The sequence below is a fragment of the Trachypithecus francoisi genome, unplaced genomic scaffold (genome assembly GCF_009764315.1).
Source record: "Trachypithecus francoisi isolate TF-2019V2 unplaced genomic scaffold, Tfra_2.0 Lachesis_group10, whole genome shotgun sequence".
Lineage (NCBI taxonomy): Eukaryota > Metazoa > Chordata > Mammalia > Primates > Cercopithecidae > Trachypithecus > Trachypithecus francoisi.
Window position 1 is genome coordinate 70,252,610 of NW_022681455.1, and position 19,247 is coordinate 70,271,856.

The 19,247-nt window shown below is 43.5% G+C and overlaps 1 protein-coding gene and 1 pseudogene across 2 annotated transcripts in view; one reads left to right on the forward strand and one right to left on the reverse strand.

Annotated features, from left to right (window-relative positions):
* KCNQ5 (potassium voltage-gated channel subfamily Q member 5) overlaps window positions 1-5,814 on the forward strand; it is a 591,803-nt gene extending 585,989 nt beyond the window's left edge. For both annotated transcript variants that reach the window (XM_033217657.1, XM_033217658.1), the window contains one exon: window positions 1,439-5,814. In XM_033217657.1, the coding sequence (XP_033073548.1) occupies window positions 1,439-2,401 (963 nt within the window). In that variant the 3' untranslated portion in view covers window positions 2,402-5,814. The remainder of the gene's footprint in view (window positions 1-1,438) is intronic.
* An 8,698-nt stretch (window positions 5,815-14,512) lies between these two features.
* LOC117088556 lies at window positions 14,513-19,132 on the reverse strand (annotated as a pseudogene).
* Window positions 19,133-19,247: the final 115 nt, after the last annotated feature.

The following is a 19,247-nucleotide window of genomic DNA, read 5'->3' on the forward strand; positions in this document are numbered from 1 at the left end:
TTGTGTTTTGGTTGTTTTTATTGTTTCTTTTTTAGGTCACTACTTTTCTCTTTTTTTTTTTTTTTTTTTTGAGAGAGTCTCACTCTATTGCCCAGGCTGGAGTGTAGTGGCGTGCTCCCAGCTCACTGCAAACTTCGCCTCCCGGGTTCAAGTGATTCTTGTGCCTCAGCCTCCCAAGTAGATGGGATTACAGGCATGTGCCACCACGCCCAGCTAATTTTTGTATTTTTAGTAGAGACAGGTTTCACCATGTTGGCTAGGCTTGTCTCAAACTCCTGACCTCAGGTGATCCACCTACCTCGGCCTCCCAAAGTGCTGAGATTACAGGCGTGGGCCACAGCACTCAGCAGGTCACTCCTTTCAAAAATAAAACAAGGCCGGGTGTGGTGGCTCATGCCTGTAATCCCAGCACTTTTGGAGGCCGAGGCGGGCAGATCACAAGGTCAGGAGTTCAAGACCAACCTGACCAACATGGTGAAACTCCGTCTCTACTAAAAATAAAATAAAATAAATAAAACCTTATTGTAATTCTGATGACACATTGAATGTTTGTTAACCTCGAGTCTGTTGTATCTTCATATAAAAAGACAATTTTCCAGAAATCAAATGGTTCCCCCAATTTAATCAAAAATACTTCATGTATTAATTCTGGAGCATTTTGTACCTTTTTTTTTAATGTACCTTTAAATTCAGAATCACCTAGAGTGATACTTAAGGTCTTGATTTCATTATAGAATAAGTTCCTTACTAGACTTCTGTAGTTTCAGAATATCTTCATAGAGGAGACTTAGGAAAGACAATCTGGCGTGAATGGGAAGTCTTTTTTTTTTTTTTTTCCAGACAGGGACTTCTCTGTCACTCAGGCTGGAGTGCAGTGGCACAATCATGGCTCACTGCAGCCTCTACCTCCTGGGCTCAGTCAATCCTCCCAATTCAGTCTTCCTAGCAGCTGAGACTACGGGCAAGCACCACCACACCCGGCTGATTTTTGTATTATTTTTGGTAGAGACGAGGTCACGCCATGTTGCCCAGGCTGGTCTCAAACTCCTGGGCTCAAGTGATTCTCCTGCCTCAGTCTCCCAAAGTGCTGGCATTACAGGCGTGAGCCACTGCACCCAGCCTGGAATGGAAAGTCTTAAAGTTGCATTTTTATAGTGCTTATATGACTTTTGAGAGGCACTATTTAAAGAAGTGGCGGCGGGAGAGATGCTAATAAAGACTATATAGAAGCCAAAGTGTCCCTGTCTTCCTAAGTCCTCCTCTGGCCCCATCATTGCTAAATGCTACATTCACTAAGGGTCAAGACTGCATCGTACTTTATGTTCAATATTTCTTTAAATGTGTTGGCACACCTTGGCTTCATTTTTTAATTCTAAAAAATGAAGTCCATTCCTAATAACAGATTATACTCATGTGTGACCATTTTCCTCACTTCTAGGTACAGTCCATAGAGTCCAAGCTGGACTGCCTACTAGACATCTATCAACAGGTCCTTCGGAAAGGCTCTGCCTCAGCCCTCGCTTTGGCTTCATTCCAGATCCCACCTTTTGAATGTGAACAGACATCTGACTATCAAAGCCCCGTGGATAGCAAAGATCTTTCGGGTTCTGCACAAAATAGTGGCTGCTTATCCAGATCAACTAGTGCCAACATCTCGAGAGGCCTGCAGTTCATTCTGACGCCAAATGAGTTCAGTGCCCAGACTTTCTACGCGCTTAGCCCTACTATGCACAGTCAAGCAACACAGGTGCCAATGAGTCAAAGCGAGGGCTCAGCAGTGGCAGCCACCAATACCGTTGCAAACCAAATAAACACGGCACCCAAGCCAGCAGCCCCAACAACTTTACAGATCCCACCTCCTCTCCCAGCCATCAAGCATCTGCCCAGGCCAGAAACTCTGCACCCAAACCCTGCAGGCTTACAGGAAAGCATTTCTGACGTCACCACCTGCCTTGTTGCCTCCAAGGAAAATGTTCAGGTTGCACAGTCAAATCTCACCAAGGACCGTTCTATGAGGAAAAGCTTTGACATGGGAGGAGAAACTCTGTTGTCTGTCTGTCCCATGGTGCCAAAGGACTTGGGCAAATCTTTGTCTGTGCAAAACCTGATCAGGTCGACCGAGGAACTGAATATACAACTTTCAGGGAGTGAGTCAAGTGGCTCCAGAGGCAGCCAAGATTTTTACCCCAAATGGAGGGAATCCAAATTGTTTATAACTGATGAAGAGGTGGGTCCTGAAGAGACAGAGACAGACACTTTTGATGCCGCACCGCAGCCTGCCAGGGAAGCTGCCTTTGCATCAGACTCTCTAAGGACTGGAAGGTCACGATCATCTCAGAGCATTTGTAAGGCAGGAGAAAGTACAGATGCCCTCAGCTTGCCTCATGTCAAACTGAAATAAGTTCTTCATTTTCTTTCCAGGCATAGCAGTTCCTTTAGCCATACATATCATTGCATGAACTATTTCGAAAGCCCTTCTAAAAAGTTGAAATTGCAAGAATCAGGAAGAACATGAAAGGCAGTTTATAAGCCCGTTATCTTTTAATTGCATGAAAATGCATGTTTAGGGATGGCTAAAATTCCAAGGTGCATCAACATTAACCCACTCATTTAGTAATGTACCTTGAGTTAAAAAGCCTGAGAAACCAAACACAGCTAATGCTATAGGGTGTATGAATATGTCAAGTTTAGGTCATTTAGAAGATTTGACACTGTATTTTGAAATTATGGGAGTAAACACCTTCAAATTTCAGGCATTTCTGCTTTGTGACTAAATACAAACTACATTTTCAAGATTAGGCCATAATGTATATTTAAACACAATGGCTATCAACAGCTGCTAATAAGGTATCAACTAAAGCAGAATTGGGGAACAATAGAAATGGCTGCTTATTTCAAGATATATTTGCCAACCCGTTCCTATTCAGTCATTTTATTATTAATGTAATTTGAATGTCAGTTTGTGTGCTTTTGGTGATTTAGCGCTGTGGCAAGCAATTTTGCACATCATTTTCATGTTGTTCTTTATGACAAGAATGTTCTTCAATTAGAAAATGTGCAAATAATGAAATTCAGGGCCAGTGGGGCAAATAGACTATCTGACATATTTGACTTTATGAAAACGTATTCCCTGATGGCAGAATCAACTTTGTAAGTGGTCAACTTCTACACAAGCGTATGAAATACTGATCAGTAGAACAGCCATTGTGATTGGACTGGTTTCTCTGCAGTGGCGCCAACCCCAGGCTTGCCAATACTGCCCATGTAAAGGGCAAGTGTGAGAAGCTATTCTCATTTTGCTGACATACAGGTAGGGCCCTGGGGGACAGGACATTTGAGTGGGACTGAGATAGGAAAGGCTTGAAAAGAGTCCAGAAACACCACCAGGAAGTTGGCAAAGTAAAAGAAAATGACTTCCCCCTCAAAGGGCATGAGAGGGAGAGAAACAAACCAAAATAGAAGAACTAGACTTTTTAGAAAATGAGTATTGCTAGGGAATTCAACTACCTAATCTTCCCTTATTCTTATATATAAGCAGAGAACTTTTGCAAGGTATTTATTTTTTAATATGCCCTGAATGTCTTTTGCTATTATGTGTACATTTTGCATATGAAAGTCTAAGACGAAACTTCCTTTACTTTTTATACTGTAGTGAAAATTTTCTATTCTTCCCAAGAATGTTGTCCCAAATCTGAAATTACTGGTTCAATTTCCTGATATAAACATTTACAATTAGAAGCTAGATAGTACTGGCAGGGTCTGCACATCAGAACTTAAATATATTACAGCAGCAAAAAGACCAAGGGAAACAAAACGACAAATGTATTTATCAGAAAGCAAGCAATGCTGACTGCTTGTTAGAAACCCATCTAGCTATCTTAGGTCATCAGAACTTCAGCCAATGTAATGACATTCACAAGAAAAGGACATAAGAGATAGCATCAATTCAATTAAACCCTAGCCACAGGAGGATTCAAGAAAGGAAGTTGTTTCCTTGGCAGACATTAATGCTGCCCCCAGAAGTACTTCTCCAGCAGCCAAGCAGAATGATCAGGGTTATCAAGTGGATGTTCAAAGGAAGGAGGCCCTGAACTCCACCAATCCTCGCCAGTCCTCCCCAGCCCTCCCCAACAGGTTTTCTCAATCATTGACTCTCCCCTGCTTTTCTTCATTAACTCCTTATTCATTCCCTGCCAGTATGTTGCTTCCGAACTTCACCAGGCCTTAACCAGCCTCCATCCCCAAGTCAACCAGCTCTCCGCTTTACCTAAAATGTGCTTCTCAACCTTTTAGAACCTTGTCCCTTTTGATAAACATGGAAATTTTTAAAGCTTCCTCTTCTCATCCCACTTGGATTCTGAGACAGCTGGAATCATTTAGAATCTTTTTGGCTGCTGGAAACACACAGAAGATAAAGGCTAAATTTTACACTTCAGTTAAGACTTTGTCAATCCTTTTAAGCAATTGTTTTCATTTTCAAAATACAGAATGTTAGTAAATTATGAAAATCAATTTTTCATCTTCATTCAACCTGAAGTGATGATTCCCCCTCCCAAGATTCCCCCTTCCCAAGAACATTGCATACACACACATACACACACACACACCCCTCCACTGACCTAAAGCCACACACCTGCCATGACTGGGCAGGCTGTCTCCCAGTATTAACAGAGGAAGAGGAGGGAGGCAGTAACTTTCAGGTAGCACTGATTCTTGGACATACTCTGTCCTGGGTCGAACCCCACTGGCAGCAGGAATTCTGAATGTATTGGGGACCCCTCCTTAGGCCTCGTTAAGCCTCAAACACAGTACAGCTCACCCAGCATTGCTGAAGACCGAAGATTCAGAAAGAAAACCTACACACAACACTGAGGTCTTAATCATAGCAAAATGTGATAAACCATGTTGTGAAAAACTTTTATACATTGAAGCCATGACCATTTTGTGTCTATCTTACTCTAGCACAAAAATTAGGGGATGTTAAAAGATAGTTGTGTGGAAACTGTAAGGTTCTGTCTGTTGCGTTACTCTCTGTGGAAATGAGAGGGGTCTCCCATTTACACTAAGCAAAGTTCCATTGGTCAATTTTAATGATGTCTTGAAGCACAATTTAGCTGAGCACTGAGTAGCCATATGCTTTCTCAGTACAAGTGTGTCTGCCTTCAACATGTAGGGTTGATCAAGCTATTACTTAATTGCAAATATCCCTTGTATGAGATTAACTAAAAAAATTTTGCTATTTCTGATCTAAATGTTTGCATTTTGTTCAACTAAATTAATATTTGTAGATTGCAAGTTTTGTTTCAAATAACTTTATTGAGTTTTTAAGTCCTGATCTGTTCTAAGGTGCCTTTCTCACCTCCCATTGATTCAGTGATTCTGAAGTTCTTAATTTGCAAGTAAAATAAGTCTACTAGAGAGGAAGAAATCAGGCACAAAGTGACCAATTCTCATGCCCATTTGCAAAGCAAAACTATAAGGATGATGAAACCTGGGTAACTAAATTAATGGATCATTTCACTAAATCAGATTGAGGAAATATCATAAATATTAACTTGTCTCCCTAGAAGCTGATATTTTTCGCCTTAAATGACATGGTTGTGTTTTTGTAAGAGAAACTTAATCTAATATAATTATGTGCATTTAAGTGAGCAGTTCTAAGTCATGTATGACAATGCAATTGTCTGTTTCCTGAAAACAAATAAATCAGGAACACCATATCCATTTCAAGCTACCATTAAAGTGTAATTTCCTTTGCTCTCTTTTACTGGGATTATTTGTTTTAAAGTAAAACATTAAAAAGATGTCTATAAACAGCTAGTGTGACTATTTTTATCTGGAACTAACTAGATGGTTCTGAACTGACTGGACCAAGTCTACCAAACTGACTGTATACAGATTTTGGACTGAAATATAACAATTATCTTTTTGCAGTGTTACTGAAGAAGTCTTTGGTATTTTGGGAAGGGGGGAGATTTGCATATGCTCCTGGGGTTTTTGTGAGAAATATTAATTCGAAATTGATTATAACTCACATACCACGCATGTGAGTTTTGTTTTAACTATAATAAAGGGATTTGCTAAACAACGTTAAGCAATGGGGACCAGGTGGGTGCCCAAATGCTGCAGCCTCTGGCTACTCAGAACTACCATTTTAAGCACCTACCCAGCTCTGCCTCAGCAGGGAAGGGCTTCTGCTCCCAAAGGACCTTTTTTTTTCTTCCCTAAAAAAACCCCATTTTTTCTATTTCACTACCAATTTTGCACTAAGTTCCAAGGGTTAATCCCAGTGGAATTACTTTCAAGGAGATAAATTTTCAAGAGATAAAACTCTGGAATATAAAGCAACAAAGCCCAACAGAGATGTTTTAGACAGGAGGAAAGATTAGGGAGTGTTATCCTGGAGGGAGGAAGGGGCTTCCCACTATGGCTCTAAAGAGATCAAATAGGTATGTGCCTGTTCTATCAACTTCTAGATGAGAGAAAAGAAAATTGTGTATAGTATATGCTTGCTTGACCAACTTAAAAATGTTAAACCGCTTCTAAACATTTTTGGAAATACTTTAGCAGTACTTCCCACTCCCACCATTTAAAGCAAAATATACTTACAACAGTCATTCTATCCTAACCATTCATGAAAATGGGCTGCCAGATCTTGAAGTAACAACTTTTATCAGTCTAGATTCAACTGCTTCGAGAATCTGGTACAAGTAAAAAGTGTTTCTTTGAAAAAACTTAAATTTTATCTTACACAGCTTTGAGATTTGAAAACAAAATAGAAATCTAAAAATGTTTTTAAAACAAAAATAGGCCAAGCACAGTGGCTCACGCCTGTAATCCCAGCACTCTGGGAGGACAAGGTAGTTGGATCCCATGAGGTCAGGAGTTCAAGACTAGCCTGACCAATATGGTGAAACCCCGCCTCTACTAAAAACACAAAAATTAGCCAGGCGTGGTGGTGTGCGCCTATAGTCCCAGCTATTCAGGAGGCTGGACATGAAAACTGCTTGAACCCGAGAGGCAGAGGTTGCAGTGAGCCAAGACTGCAAAGATGATGCCACTGCGTGATTTGTTTTTGAAATGTAGCAGATTTCTGCTACATTTCTGTGTAGGTACAGCCTAGGTATCATAATGGAGGAGTGAATATCTCAAACACTGGCGTGAGATTATGAGCACTTAAATAGTAGCTCTACCAGTAGATAGCTTTATGATCTTCAGCAAGTCACTGATTTCTTAGTGCACTGGTTTTCCGATATAAAATTGAGATAATACTGACTACAGGCATTTCTGTTTTGAAATGTAGCAGATACATTACATGCAAACTATCGATTTAGGCACTGCCCTGGAAACCACAGCACCACAAAACTGGTGAATGGCAAAACTTTCCTGTTCAAATAAATAGGAAGGTCAAAGGTACATTGAAATGATATATTACTCTTTGCCTAGTCACATGATTTACTTCATTTCTCTTACCATGTTGGTGACTATTTTAAGTCCAGTATGCTCTAGGATAGATATCAGGGCTCTAAGGTTTCCATACACTGTCACAACACCTGCACTTTTAGAACTTTTCACCTGTATGCTTTTTTAGGTTTGTTTTTGTTTTGTTTGTTTGTTTTGTTTGATTGTTTTTGGAGACAGTCTCTCTCTGTCACCCAGGCTGGAGTGTGGTGGTGCAATCTCAGTTCACTGCAACCTCTACCTCCCAGGTTCAAGCAATTCTCATCCCTCGGCTTCCTGAGTAGCTGGGATTACAGGTGTATACCACCATGCTGGGCTAAATTTTTGTGTTTTAGTAGAGATGAGGTTTCACCATGTTGCCCAGGCTGGTCTCAAACTCCTGAGTTCAGAGGATCCACCCGCCTTGGCCTCTAAAAGTGCTAAGATTTACAGGCATGAGCCACCGTGCCCAGCTGCTTTTTTTAATCTTTGGTGACACTCATCTGTTTCCATTACTTGCTGCTTCCTTCTCTGTTCCTTTGCCTGCATCACTGTAACTTACTTCCTGTATCACCAATCCCTATCCATTCCTGTGCCCCCCAAGTAACTAGGTACTCACACCCTACCCTTGCTGCAGCTCAGGGTGCCACTCACCCTCACATAAGCCATGACGACGTCACACCATGCACACCCCCAACACACAGATGCTTTTCAGAAGTGCTGGCACTCCTCATCTGAGTCCTTGGCCAATGCTGCAATGCCCCGTTCCACCCCCGTTACCAGAAATCCCTCTGCTTGCTTGGTGGGAGAGGAGGCAAACCCCACTCCAGGATGGGAACTCTTTGCTCTTTTTGTTTGTTTGTTTTGTTTTGTTTTGTTTTTTGAGACAGGCTGGGGTTCAGTGGCGAGATCCCAGCTCACTGCAACCTCAACCTTTTGGGTTCAAGCAATTATCCTGCCTCAGCCTCCCTAGTAGCTGGGATAACAGGTGTGTGCCACCATGCCTGGCTAATTTTGGGGTTTTATTTTTTGTTGTTGTTGTTGTTTTATTTTTCCGAGATAGAGTTTTGCTCTTGTTGCCCAGGCTGGAGTACAATGATGCGATCTCAGCTCACTGCAACTTCCACCTCTTGGGTTCAAGTGATTATCCTGCATCAACCTCCTGAGTAGCTGGTATTACAAGCATGCAACACCATGCCCATCTAATTTTTGCATTTTTAGTAGAGACAGGGTTTCACCATGTTGGCCAGGTTGGTCTCAAACTCCTGACCTCAGGTCATCCACCCTCCTGGCCTCCCAAAGTGTTGAGATTACAGGTGTAAGCCACCACACCCAGCCTAATTTTTGTATTTTCAATAGAGATGGGTTTTACCATGTTAGTAAGACTGGTCTTGAACTCCTGACCTCAGGTGATCCACCCATCTCAGCCTCCCAAAGTGCTGGGATTACAGGCGTGAGCCACCACACCTGGCCACTCCTTGCCTTTAGGGTAAACTAATTCTTCCACTCTGGTTCCCAAGCCCTTGGTTGTCACCTGCTGCCCCTCTGCTTCCCCATATCTGCAGCATCTCACCCTTTCCCCTCATAAACATGCTTAAGCCTCTCTCCCATGTTACCAACAACTTTCCAGTACCCTCCCTTCCTCTTTATTTTACTCTATACATCATCTTGACTTTAGAAACAAACTGCATCTTATAAAATAAATTATATAAAGTACTTCCATTTCCACAGCATCCACCCACTAACCAGCACATGACAGTCAGAATCACGCCCACCCAGCACCACAGAAAAGCTGCACTAGAAATTCATCCATGACCTCTTAAAGGCTAATTCAAGGGACACCTTCAACCAGCATGCCTTTTGGCTTTTCTGTAATAGTGGACACTGCAATCACTCTTTCTTTCTCTTAAAATGTCTCATCTTTTAGAACGCCACCCCTTTCCAGTTTGTCTCTGTGAGTTGTGGAGAAAAAAAAAAGGATTTTCCCTGAACTCTCACTCAACAACCAACACAGAAGACTTCTGTGACCTCCAGTCTCCAAGACATGTATGGGGATTTCTCCCCACTGTCAAAAGACAAGATTACAACACATTCAGTCTGAAGATCTTAATTGGTTTTTGTTTGCAATTCTAAAATTGGGCAACACCTCCTTCTATACAATTGAATGAATGTTACAGTGAGTCAAGCAGAGGAGGCTGGTTTTATAAACTGAAAAGAGCTGAGAAGAGCAGAAACAGTAAACAAAATGCAGATTAGTTTCAGCTGATTTCCTCATAAAAGTTAAAGCAAAGGGAACTTCTTTAGCATGTTGGCTAAAACTGGCCTGTTTGGAAATTTAGTTATTGTCTCTATCTCTCTTGATTTCTCGAAAGGTCAAACAACTTAGTTTTGGCTTGGTGATGTGTAAGTTTAGCATGAGTGATTCTGTTGTGGTTTGGTCTGTTGGGCCTGGCAGTAGTAGATTGAACTACTACTACATTGAAATCAATGGGCTCCTATACATTTCCTTTAACACCACCAACAGCCAATCAATCAGTTTTGCAGTGGACACAGCTGGGTGTCTTCAAATTAATTCAATTCTGGGCTGGGCTTGGGGGCTAACACCTGTAATCCTATAATCCCAGCACTTTGGGAGGTGGAGGAGGGCAGATCCCTTGAGCTCAGGCATTCGAAACCAGCCTGGACTACATGATGAAACCCCACCTCTACTAAAAATACAAAAATTAGCTGGACGTGGTGGCAGGCGCCTGTAGTCCCAGCTTCTCGGGAGACTGAGGCAGGAGAATCACCTGAGCCCGGAAGGCGGAAGTTGCAGTGAGCTGAGATCATGCCACTGCACTCCAGCCTGGGCTACAGAGCTGGGCCCCGTCTCAAAAAGAAAAAAAAGAAAAAAAAAATCAATTTTGAATTATCTACCTGGAAGTACCATTAGATCCCACAGATTGATGGCTCAGTCCCACAAGACTGCCCTCCACTTCAGATGCCAATCACAAGCCCCAGGTTGTTTTACCTCGGCTTCTGACCAACTAGGGATAAATCGGGATTCCTACTCCTAGGATTGGACTCATGTGCTAGAGCAGCTCACAGAACTCAGGGAAACACATTTACTGGTTGAAGACATGCATAGGGCAAGGTTATGAGGGAAAGAGTGCAGAGCTTCTACCCCCTCCCCAGGCATGCCACCCTCCAGGAAGCTCCAAGTGTTAAGGTATCCAGGATCTCCACAAACTTTTATGGTTTTATGGAGCTTCATTACATAGACAGGATGGATTAAATCACTGGCCATTGGTGATTAGCTCAACTTTCAGCCCCTCTTCCCTTCCCAGAGTTAGAGGTGGGGCTGAAAATTTCCAACCGTTTAATCACATCTTGACCTTCCCTGTGACCAGTCCCCATCCTGAAGCTATCCAGGGGCTCTCAGCCACCAGTCATCTCATTAGCATGCTAAAGACACTCATCAATTTGCAGATTCCAAAGGTTTTAGGAGCTGTATGTCAGGAAACAGGACTAAGACCAAATACTATACATATTTCACACTGCCACAGTCCTACCTCTCTGGCTTGGTCATCTTTATAGACTTCTCCAAGCTCCTATTGTTTTTCTTTCTTTTTTTTTAATTTGTTTTTTATTTTTGCCAGGCCCCTCCATCACATGGAAATATTTCATTTTTTAATCTCCTATTTGCTGAGTGAAGTAGAACAATCAATTCAGCAACTTGAGCTGATTTAACTTTTTTTTTTTTTTTTTTTTTTGAGACAGAATCTCACTCTGTCACCCAGGCTGGAGTGCAGTGGCATGATCTCAGCTCACTGCAACCTCCGCCTCCCAGGTTCAAGCAATTCTTGCCTCAGCCTCCTAAGTAGCTAGGATTACAGGCATGTGCCACCATGCCCAGGTAATTTTTGTATTTTTAGTAGAGACGGGGTTTCACCATGTTGGCCAGGCTGGTCTCAAACTCCTGACCTCATGATATGTCAGCCTTGGCCTCCCAAAGTGCTAGGATTACGGGTGTGAGCCACCGCGCCTGGACTGTTTCACATTTCTTAACTGTAGGTGTTCTCATGGATTCCATCAGCCTCTTACCTTTTCTCCCTCGGACTCCATGCTCTCCCCAGGTGGTCTCGCTTATGATTTCAACTACTAATGCAGAATGATCCCGTCCAATCACTTATCTCCAGCCCAGATGTCCCTCCTGAACATCACCTCTAGATTCTTCCCTAGGGCCCAAAATCACCACAAATGCCCCAGATTAAAACAACTTAAGGGCAAGGATATCTCACTCACATTATACCTGCAGCTTCTCACACAATACTATGTAGCAGAGACTCAATATGTTAATGAACAGGTGTTTTGTTCACCCCAGGACTTTTATTTGGCTTACAACAACTTCCAACCCCTAATTTCAGAGGCTCTGCAGTCAAGAGGAAAGTGCGATCAGCAAGCCTCATTCACACTGTCTCACAAATTTAATCTGATACTTTTCCCAAAGGTCTTTACTGTATAAAGTAATCTGTTACTTTTCCAAAGGGGCCTAGGAAGAAATTAATGCCACATAACCAGTAATCATGTTTCTAAAAGACTAGGACCTAAAGAGCCCTAGGTCTCTTTAGGGACCTAAACTCCCATCCCACTCAGACCTCACATTCTTGGTCTCTCTATTCCTCCCCATGCCCCAAAACTGACTAAGACCCCATAGATGATACCCATGCCTGGACTTTGACCACTCTTCAGAAAGACTGCCTTCTGTCAAACTTCACTGTAGACCCCAAAGGAAAAAGGGGGACTATCTACTCTTCCCCATCCTTGTGCCCTGTAACACCATACTTCTGCTCCCCACTTCTCTTTACTTTTTCCTACCAATGCCACAGCCAGAGCCCAGCCTACACAGTCTTTGGATCCCACGCCTTAGAATAACAACCCAGGCTTAGTGACTGCCCAATATTGTGTCAAAAAAATGCTTCCTAGTTTCCATAAAATATAATCCTTACCACATTACCACAAGAAACAACCTTCAATAGAAGGACATTTTTATCTAACTGGAAGAACAGGGGTAGGACTAACTCCAGGCAGAACACAATTTGTTCAATGACATCATCAAAGTTCCAGTTTATTTCTGTCTCTGCTGTCCTCCTTTTCAGCTGTATATTATTGGTGCTCCTCTTATTGTCTGCAATATGACAACAGTGGCAACTGATGCCACACACCTCCTTAATCACATCTAACCAGAGACTGGAGGAGGCAGGAAACCCTCCACCCAAGTGCAGAATATAAATCCTAACCTGGTTAGGTTAATACAGGTCACATGCTCATTCCTGGACCAGTGAATCACAATGCGTATGGCCTGATTGGCTTATGTCAATCATCATTCCCCTTTTGGAGCTAGGGAGTAGGGTACGTCTTTTTTTTTTTTTTTTTTTTTTTTTTTTTTTGAGACGGAGTCTCGCTCTGTCACCCAAGCTGGAGTGCAGTGGCCGGATCTCAGCTCACGGCAATCTCCCCGGGTTCACGCCATTCTCCTGCCTCAGCCTCCTGAGTAGCTGGGACTACAGGCCCCCGCCACCTCGCCCGGCTAGTTTTTTGTACTTTTTAGTAGAGACGGGGTTTCACCGTGTTAGCCAGGATGGTCTCGATCTCCTGACCTTGTGATCCGCCCGTCTCGGCCTCCCAAAGTGCTGGGATTACAGGCTTGAGCCACCGCGCCCGGCCAGGGTACGTCTTTACGAAACAATAGTTCTATTAGAAGAAAGACGGTGAAAGAATCCAGGCAAAAGAAAGTTTCTCACCTGAGGTAGTCAGTATTATCTCAATTTTATATGGGAAAACCAGTGCACTAAGAAATCAGTGACTTGCTGAAGATCATAAAGCTATCTACTGGTAGAGCTACTATTTAAGTGTTCGTAATCTCACGCCGGTGTTTGAGATATTCACTCCTCCATTATGATACCTAAGCTGTACCCACACAGAAACCTTTCGTGACTGGGATTTAGAGATGAGAATTATGACCTTAAAATACAAAATATTAATTTCATCATTTGTGATATGAAACGAGAGAGAAAATACTCTTTTTGCACATGTCTTTTACAAAATAAGTTTTTTCTCTAGTTTATGACCCATCAATTATTAAATTATAGATTTAAAAGTAAACATGATATTCTCCTTGAGAATAGTGTAGCTTGGTTATATTCTTCCTCAAGCAAATTCCTAAGTGTTTTTATACTTTGAATATGATCTTTCTAACTTTTATTTGGTAACTGGCCATGTAAAAACCGTGTAATTAACAAATCTTGTTGGCTTCAAAATAGATTGCAAATTCAACCATTTCCTAACACTTCTACCATTCTACTCTAGTCCAAGTCACCATCGTCGTTCTATGCTAGATGACTGCAATTACCTCATTATGAGATATACAGACTGCTGGAGAAAGAAGAAATTTGAGTGGGAAGAGTTCAACTGAGGACAGGTTTAGCTTGCCGTAATCTTGGCTAGAGAGATCCAAATGTAGATTTGGCATTCGGAGAGTGTTCTGGAATGGATTAATTCACAGCTTGAGGGACTTCAGAATCTCCATCTGGACCCTTCCTCCCACCTTTCCATTCTCCCCATTTGTGTGCACTTCAAGGTCCCGGAAAACCCTGGGGATCCTAGGAGGGTCCCTTTTCAGAAGCCCCCATTTTCACTCAACTCAGAGCAGCCTAACCAGGCTCCAGACCTGAAAGGAGCAGTTCCTGAAAGCACCAACTTTTGTGCCTGGCTCCTTCCCTGGGCTGGGCGTCCCCAGACCTCAGCACTTGTCCAGAGAATCCCCTTTAGGGCTGAATAAGTTCATCCTAAGGAAAGAGAACAGCACATCGAAGGCTTTGCATCATAGGTAGCTTATTATTGGATTGCTTTGCCAATAACACTTTCTTACATTCAGGAGACTTCCCTCAGACTCATGTCTACAAGATCCGAGAGGGACAGGTCTCAGCCACAAATTCAAACTTTCTTCAGTGTCTTTCATGTCTTTCTCACCAAAAGCAAAGCGAAGACTTCTCCTTTCATCCCCACTTTTCCAGGGGAGATCAGTACTTAATTACAAATAGAGTGAACTAAAATGGAATCCCAAACAACCAATCACTTGGTAAGGGGAAGGCTGAGGAACGCTAAGACAGATGTTTCTACTTATCCTGGAGGCGAAAGACAGATCTCCGGTGTATAGTGGCACACTAATGGAGGCGACCAGGTCATGGTTGGTCAGGGGCTGGCTCCGGACACGCTCCAGCATCTCGAGGCCTGCAGAAGAAGTGCCTGGGGCTGGTGAAGCAGAGCCCATTACTGGGGCCCTTGGCAGGCCTGGACTCCACCAGGGACATTGGAGGGAGGATGTCACCCCAGTCAGGCCTTCCAAGGTAACCCATTTATATCTCCCCACTACCCTCTACTCCCTGAGCATTTGGATGCCACAAGAGTGAGCCCTTCGCTTCCCAGTGAACTCTAGGAACCACCTGGATCCCCCAGCCACACAAGGGATCCTTCAATAATCCAAGGTGCCACACAACTCAGCCAGAACTCCACCATCAAGCCCTCCACTACCACAGTTCAGCCAAGGATACCTACCTTGATCATGACGACAGGAGTCCTGACTCCCCACACAATAGAACATGTGCAGCAGCCATGTACAGTCACACGAGTCTGGCCTGTAGCTGTGAACCAACTCTCCAGCTGAATAAGGGTGTGGCTGTGCACCTCAATACAGCGAAGGTGTGTGTCACCATGCCCTGTGAGCATAAGAGGTGAGAGGAGGGTCTGTCAAGCACCAGCCCTTGAGGAGTCGGGAGGTGGCCTTGGGGGAACGGATGTGTGACTGATGAAGGTGGAAAAGGAGTAAAAGATTGAAAACCGAGAAGACAAGGATGAAGGAGGGCACGTGGGCAAAGGCCACTCACCAAAGATGAGCTTCTCCTGGTCCTCTTCCACGTGGAACACCATTGGAGCATGAAAGTTTTTAGGCAGGGTCCACCACGGCTTCTTGCTGAGAGCACTTGTTCCCATGCCTATGCTCTGCTTTGACTTGATTCAGAAGAGGGTCACGTCCAAGCAACTGTTTGGCAAAGGACTTAGAAAAAGTAAGGGAAGGGCCTAGGCTCTATCCTTATAGGTACCCAAAACAACCCGCCCCTTGAACCACCTTAGGGTGGGTGTCCAATCCCCATAGCTCTTCCCAAGATAATTCAATCCAAGTAATTATCTGCTCTGAGGTAAATCCTTTCATGCCGAACTTAATCATCTGACTAGTGCTTGCTTTTCTGATGCCCCAGAATCAAAAATTTTCTTCACTCTAAATTCAAAGAATTCTGGAGTGAAGTCAGTATTTTGCAATCAACAGTGTAAGAACTGATTCACACAGGGATCATCAAGGGATGCTGAGGCAAATGAGAAGGAGGCAGGGCAGGGGTTGAGGGATGGAGGTGCAGGAAGGCTCCAAATGGGCTCCCTAGATTTGCACAGGTGCTGGCAGCCACCCAGTAACCACATAGTATATTCCAACAAGACTGGGTTTGTTTAGTGTGCTGCATCAAGGGAGAGCAAACAACACAGGAAAATAAGCATGTCGTAGGGAGCCGATTATAGGAGTTGACTAGAAGAGAGTGTTTAGGGAGTAGGGACCAGTTTTTGAAAATGGGGCAATTGGGTGATTAACCTGGTAACTTTATCTGGGAGGTAGGGGGATTAATGTGGTCTTGATCGCAGAATGTCAAATCTCTCTGGTTTCAAACATAGTTAGAGTGAACTTTCTACATCTTGTTGCATGACAATCACTGAGCAACCTTGATTGGTTAAAATATTTTACAAGAGATGTTTATGTTTGACAGGGAAGATTTGAACTTGCCTGTCAGTTCCCAACTGCAAGTTCCTAGGTGCTTTTTCACTTATCATCCTCCCCTTTTGACCAAAGACAAACTCAGCCATCAGGACTTTCAACTGTGGGGTTCAGATCTACACCACTGCCAGAATCCACTGATCACAAGTATATCGGGACAACATTGTCTACATCTGCATACAGTTGGTCTCTCATGTACATTTTGTTGCAAAATGTAGTAGTGAAAATATAATGACCCGGCTGGTTAAACCTGGGAGGTGGAGGTTGCAGTGAGCCAGCTGGTTAATTTTCTTTTTTAAAATCAACGTGTTAACAATTATATGTCACTGTATAATAAACAAGAGGGTATTTTAACTTTAGAAGTATATGTCATTTGCCAGGTTTGGTGTCTCATGCCTATAATCCCAACACTTTGAGAGACCAAGGTGGGTGGATCACTTGAGGTCAAGAGTTCAAGACCAGCCTGGCCGACATGATGAAACCCCGTCTCCACTAAAAATACAAAAATACAAAAATTAGACAGGCACGTGGCGCATGCTCGTAATCCCAGCCACTCCAGAGACTGAGGCAGGAGAATTGCTTGAACTGAGGCAGGAGAATTGCTTGAACCCAGGAGGCAGAGGTTGCAGCGAGCAGGGATCGTGCCACTGTACTCCAGCCTGGGTGACAGAGTGAGACTTCACCTAAAAAAAAGAAGTACACATTTTATTATAATTAACCTAGGAAAACCCAACTTTGATTTTGACTTCTCAGTTTTTTTATGTTATTCTTAGTTTGGTAACCAAAAGAAAACTCATAGCATGTTTGAGTACTCAAAATTTAGAGAATGTCAAGTAAAACTGAATATTCCTTTAATTTTTCCTTTAATAAAATTAAAAGTGCAAATATTTTTATTAACAGTGGTGATTGCAAGAAATTCAGTAAAAGACATCTTAATAGTTTGAACATTTTAGACTTTGGGCCTGAATTTCATTTAATTATTTACTTACTTACTTACTTTATTTATTTATTTATTTATTTATTTTTTGGAGACAGAGTCATTCGGTCGCCCAAGCTGGAGTGCAAGATCTTGGCTCACGGTACCCTTAACTGCCTGGGCTCAAGCAGTTCTTGCACCTCAGCCTTCCAAGTAGCTGGGACTACAGGTGCACACACTTGGCTACTTTTTGTATTTCTTTATTTTTTTTTTTATGAGATGGAGTTTCACTCCTGTTGCCCAGGCTGGAGTGCAATGTCATGATCTCGGCTCACTGCAACCTCCACCTCCCAGGGTCAAGCGATTCTCCTGCCTCAGCCTCCGAGTAGCTGGCAAAGGCCACCATGACCAGCTAATGTTTGTATTTTTAGTAGAGACAGGGTTTCGCCATGTTGGTCAGGCTGGTCTTGAACTCCTGACCTCAGGTTATCCACCAGCCTCCCAAAGTGCTGGGATTAGAGGTATGAGCCACTGCGCCCGGCCAATTTTTGTATTTTTAGTTAAGATGGGGTTTTACCATGTTGGCCAGGCTGGTCTCGAACTCCTGACATCACGTGGTACACCCGCCTCAGACTCCCAAAGCGTTGGGATTACATACACCAGCTAACACACCTGGACTGGGCCTGAATTTTTGAAAAAAGAATTAAGAAAATAGGTTTTAGACTAGAGTACTAGCAATTGAAATGTATGAATTTGGGATTTGTTTTGAAGACAGAGTCATCAGGATTTTTTAATTTCTTTTTTTTTTTTTTGAGACGGAGTCTCACTCGGGGTTGGAGTACAGTGGCCGGATCTCAGCTCACTGCAAGCTCCGCCTCCCAGGTTCACGCCATTCTCCTGCCTCAGCCTCCCGAGTAGCTGGGACTACAGGCGCCTGCCACCTCGCCCGGCTAGTTTTGTATATTTTTTAGTAGAGACGGGGTTTCACCGCGTTAGCCAGGATGGTCTCGATCTCCTGACCTCGTGATCCGCCCGTCTCGGCCTCCCAAAGTGCTGGGATTACAGGCTTGAGCCACCGCGCCCGGCCCAGAATTTTTTATTTTAAGATTTTGGGCAAGTGGCTCCAAAAAAAAAAAAAGGTTTTTTTGGTGGGTTGTGGGTTTTTTGGGTTTTTTTTTTTCTGAGATGCAGTTTTGCCTTTGTTACCCAGGCTGGAGTGCAATGGCGCGATCTTGGCTCACCACAACCTCTGCCTCCCGGGTTCAAGCAATTCTGCCTCAGCATCCCGAGCAGCTGAGATTACGGGTGTGTGCCACCAAGCCCGGCTAATTTTCTATTTTTAGTAGAGACGGGGTTTCATCATGTTGGACCGGCTGGTCTCAAATCCCCGACCTCAGGTGATCCGCCCACCTCGGCCTCCCAAAGTTCTGGGAATACAGGCGTGAGCCATGGTGCCCAGCCTCAAAAAAAAGTTTTTAAAAATCAAATTCTAGCCAGGCAAGGTGGTTCATACCTGTAATCCCAGCACTTAGGAAGGCCGAGGCAGCTGACCTCCTTGAGCTGAGGAGTTTGAGACCACCCTGGGCAGCATGACAAATCCTCATCTCTACCAAAACTACAAAAAGTAGCCCGGCGTGGTGGCCTACGCCTGTCATCCCACCTACTCTGGAGGCTGAGGTGAGAATCACTTGAACCAAGGAAGCAGACATTGCAGTGAGCTGAGATTGCACTACTGCAGGCCAGCCTGGGTAATGGAGTAAGACCCTGTCCAAAAAAAACAAAAAGCAAAAAACAAACAAACAAATCAGATTCCAGACTGAGTACGCCCCACAGCGTCTTTCCACCTTCTTCCTGCAGCTGCGGCAGCAGCAACAGCAGTTACCCCACCCTGAGGCTGCTCCCTGAGTAACACCCATAGGCTCCTCAACTGAGAGAGGAGATCTGTGCCTCAAAGAAGTGTTTGTAGTCGGGGATGGGGGTGCAGTCAGCCAGGACCAACTGGTGACCCTGGAAAAACACTCACACCACACA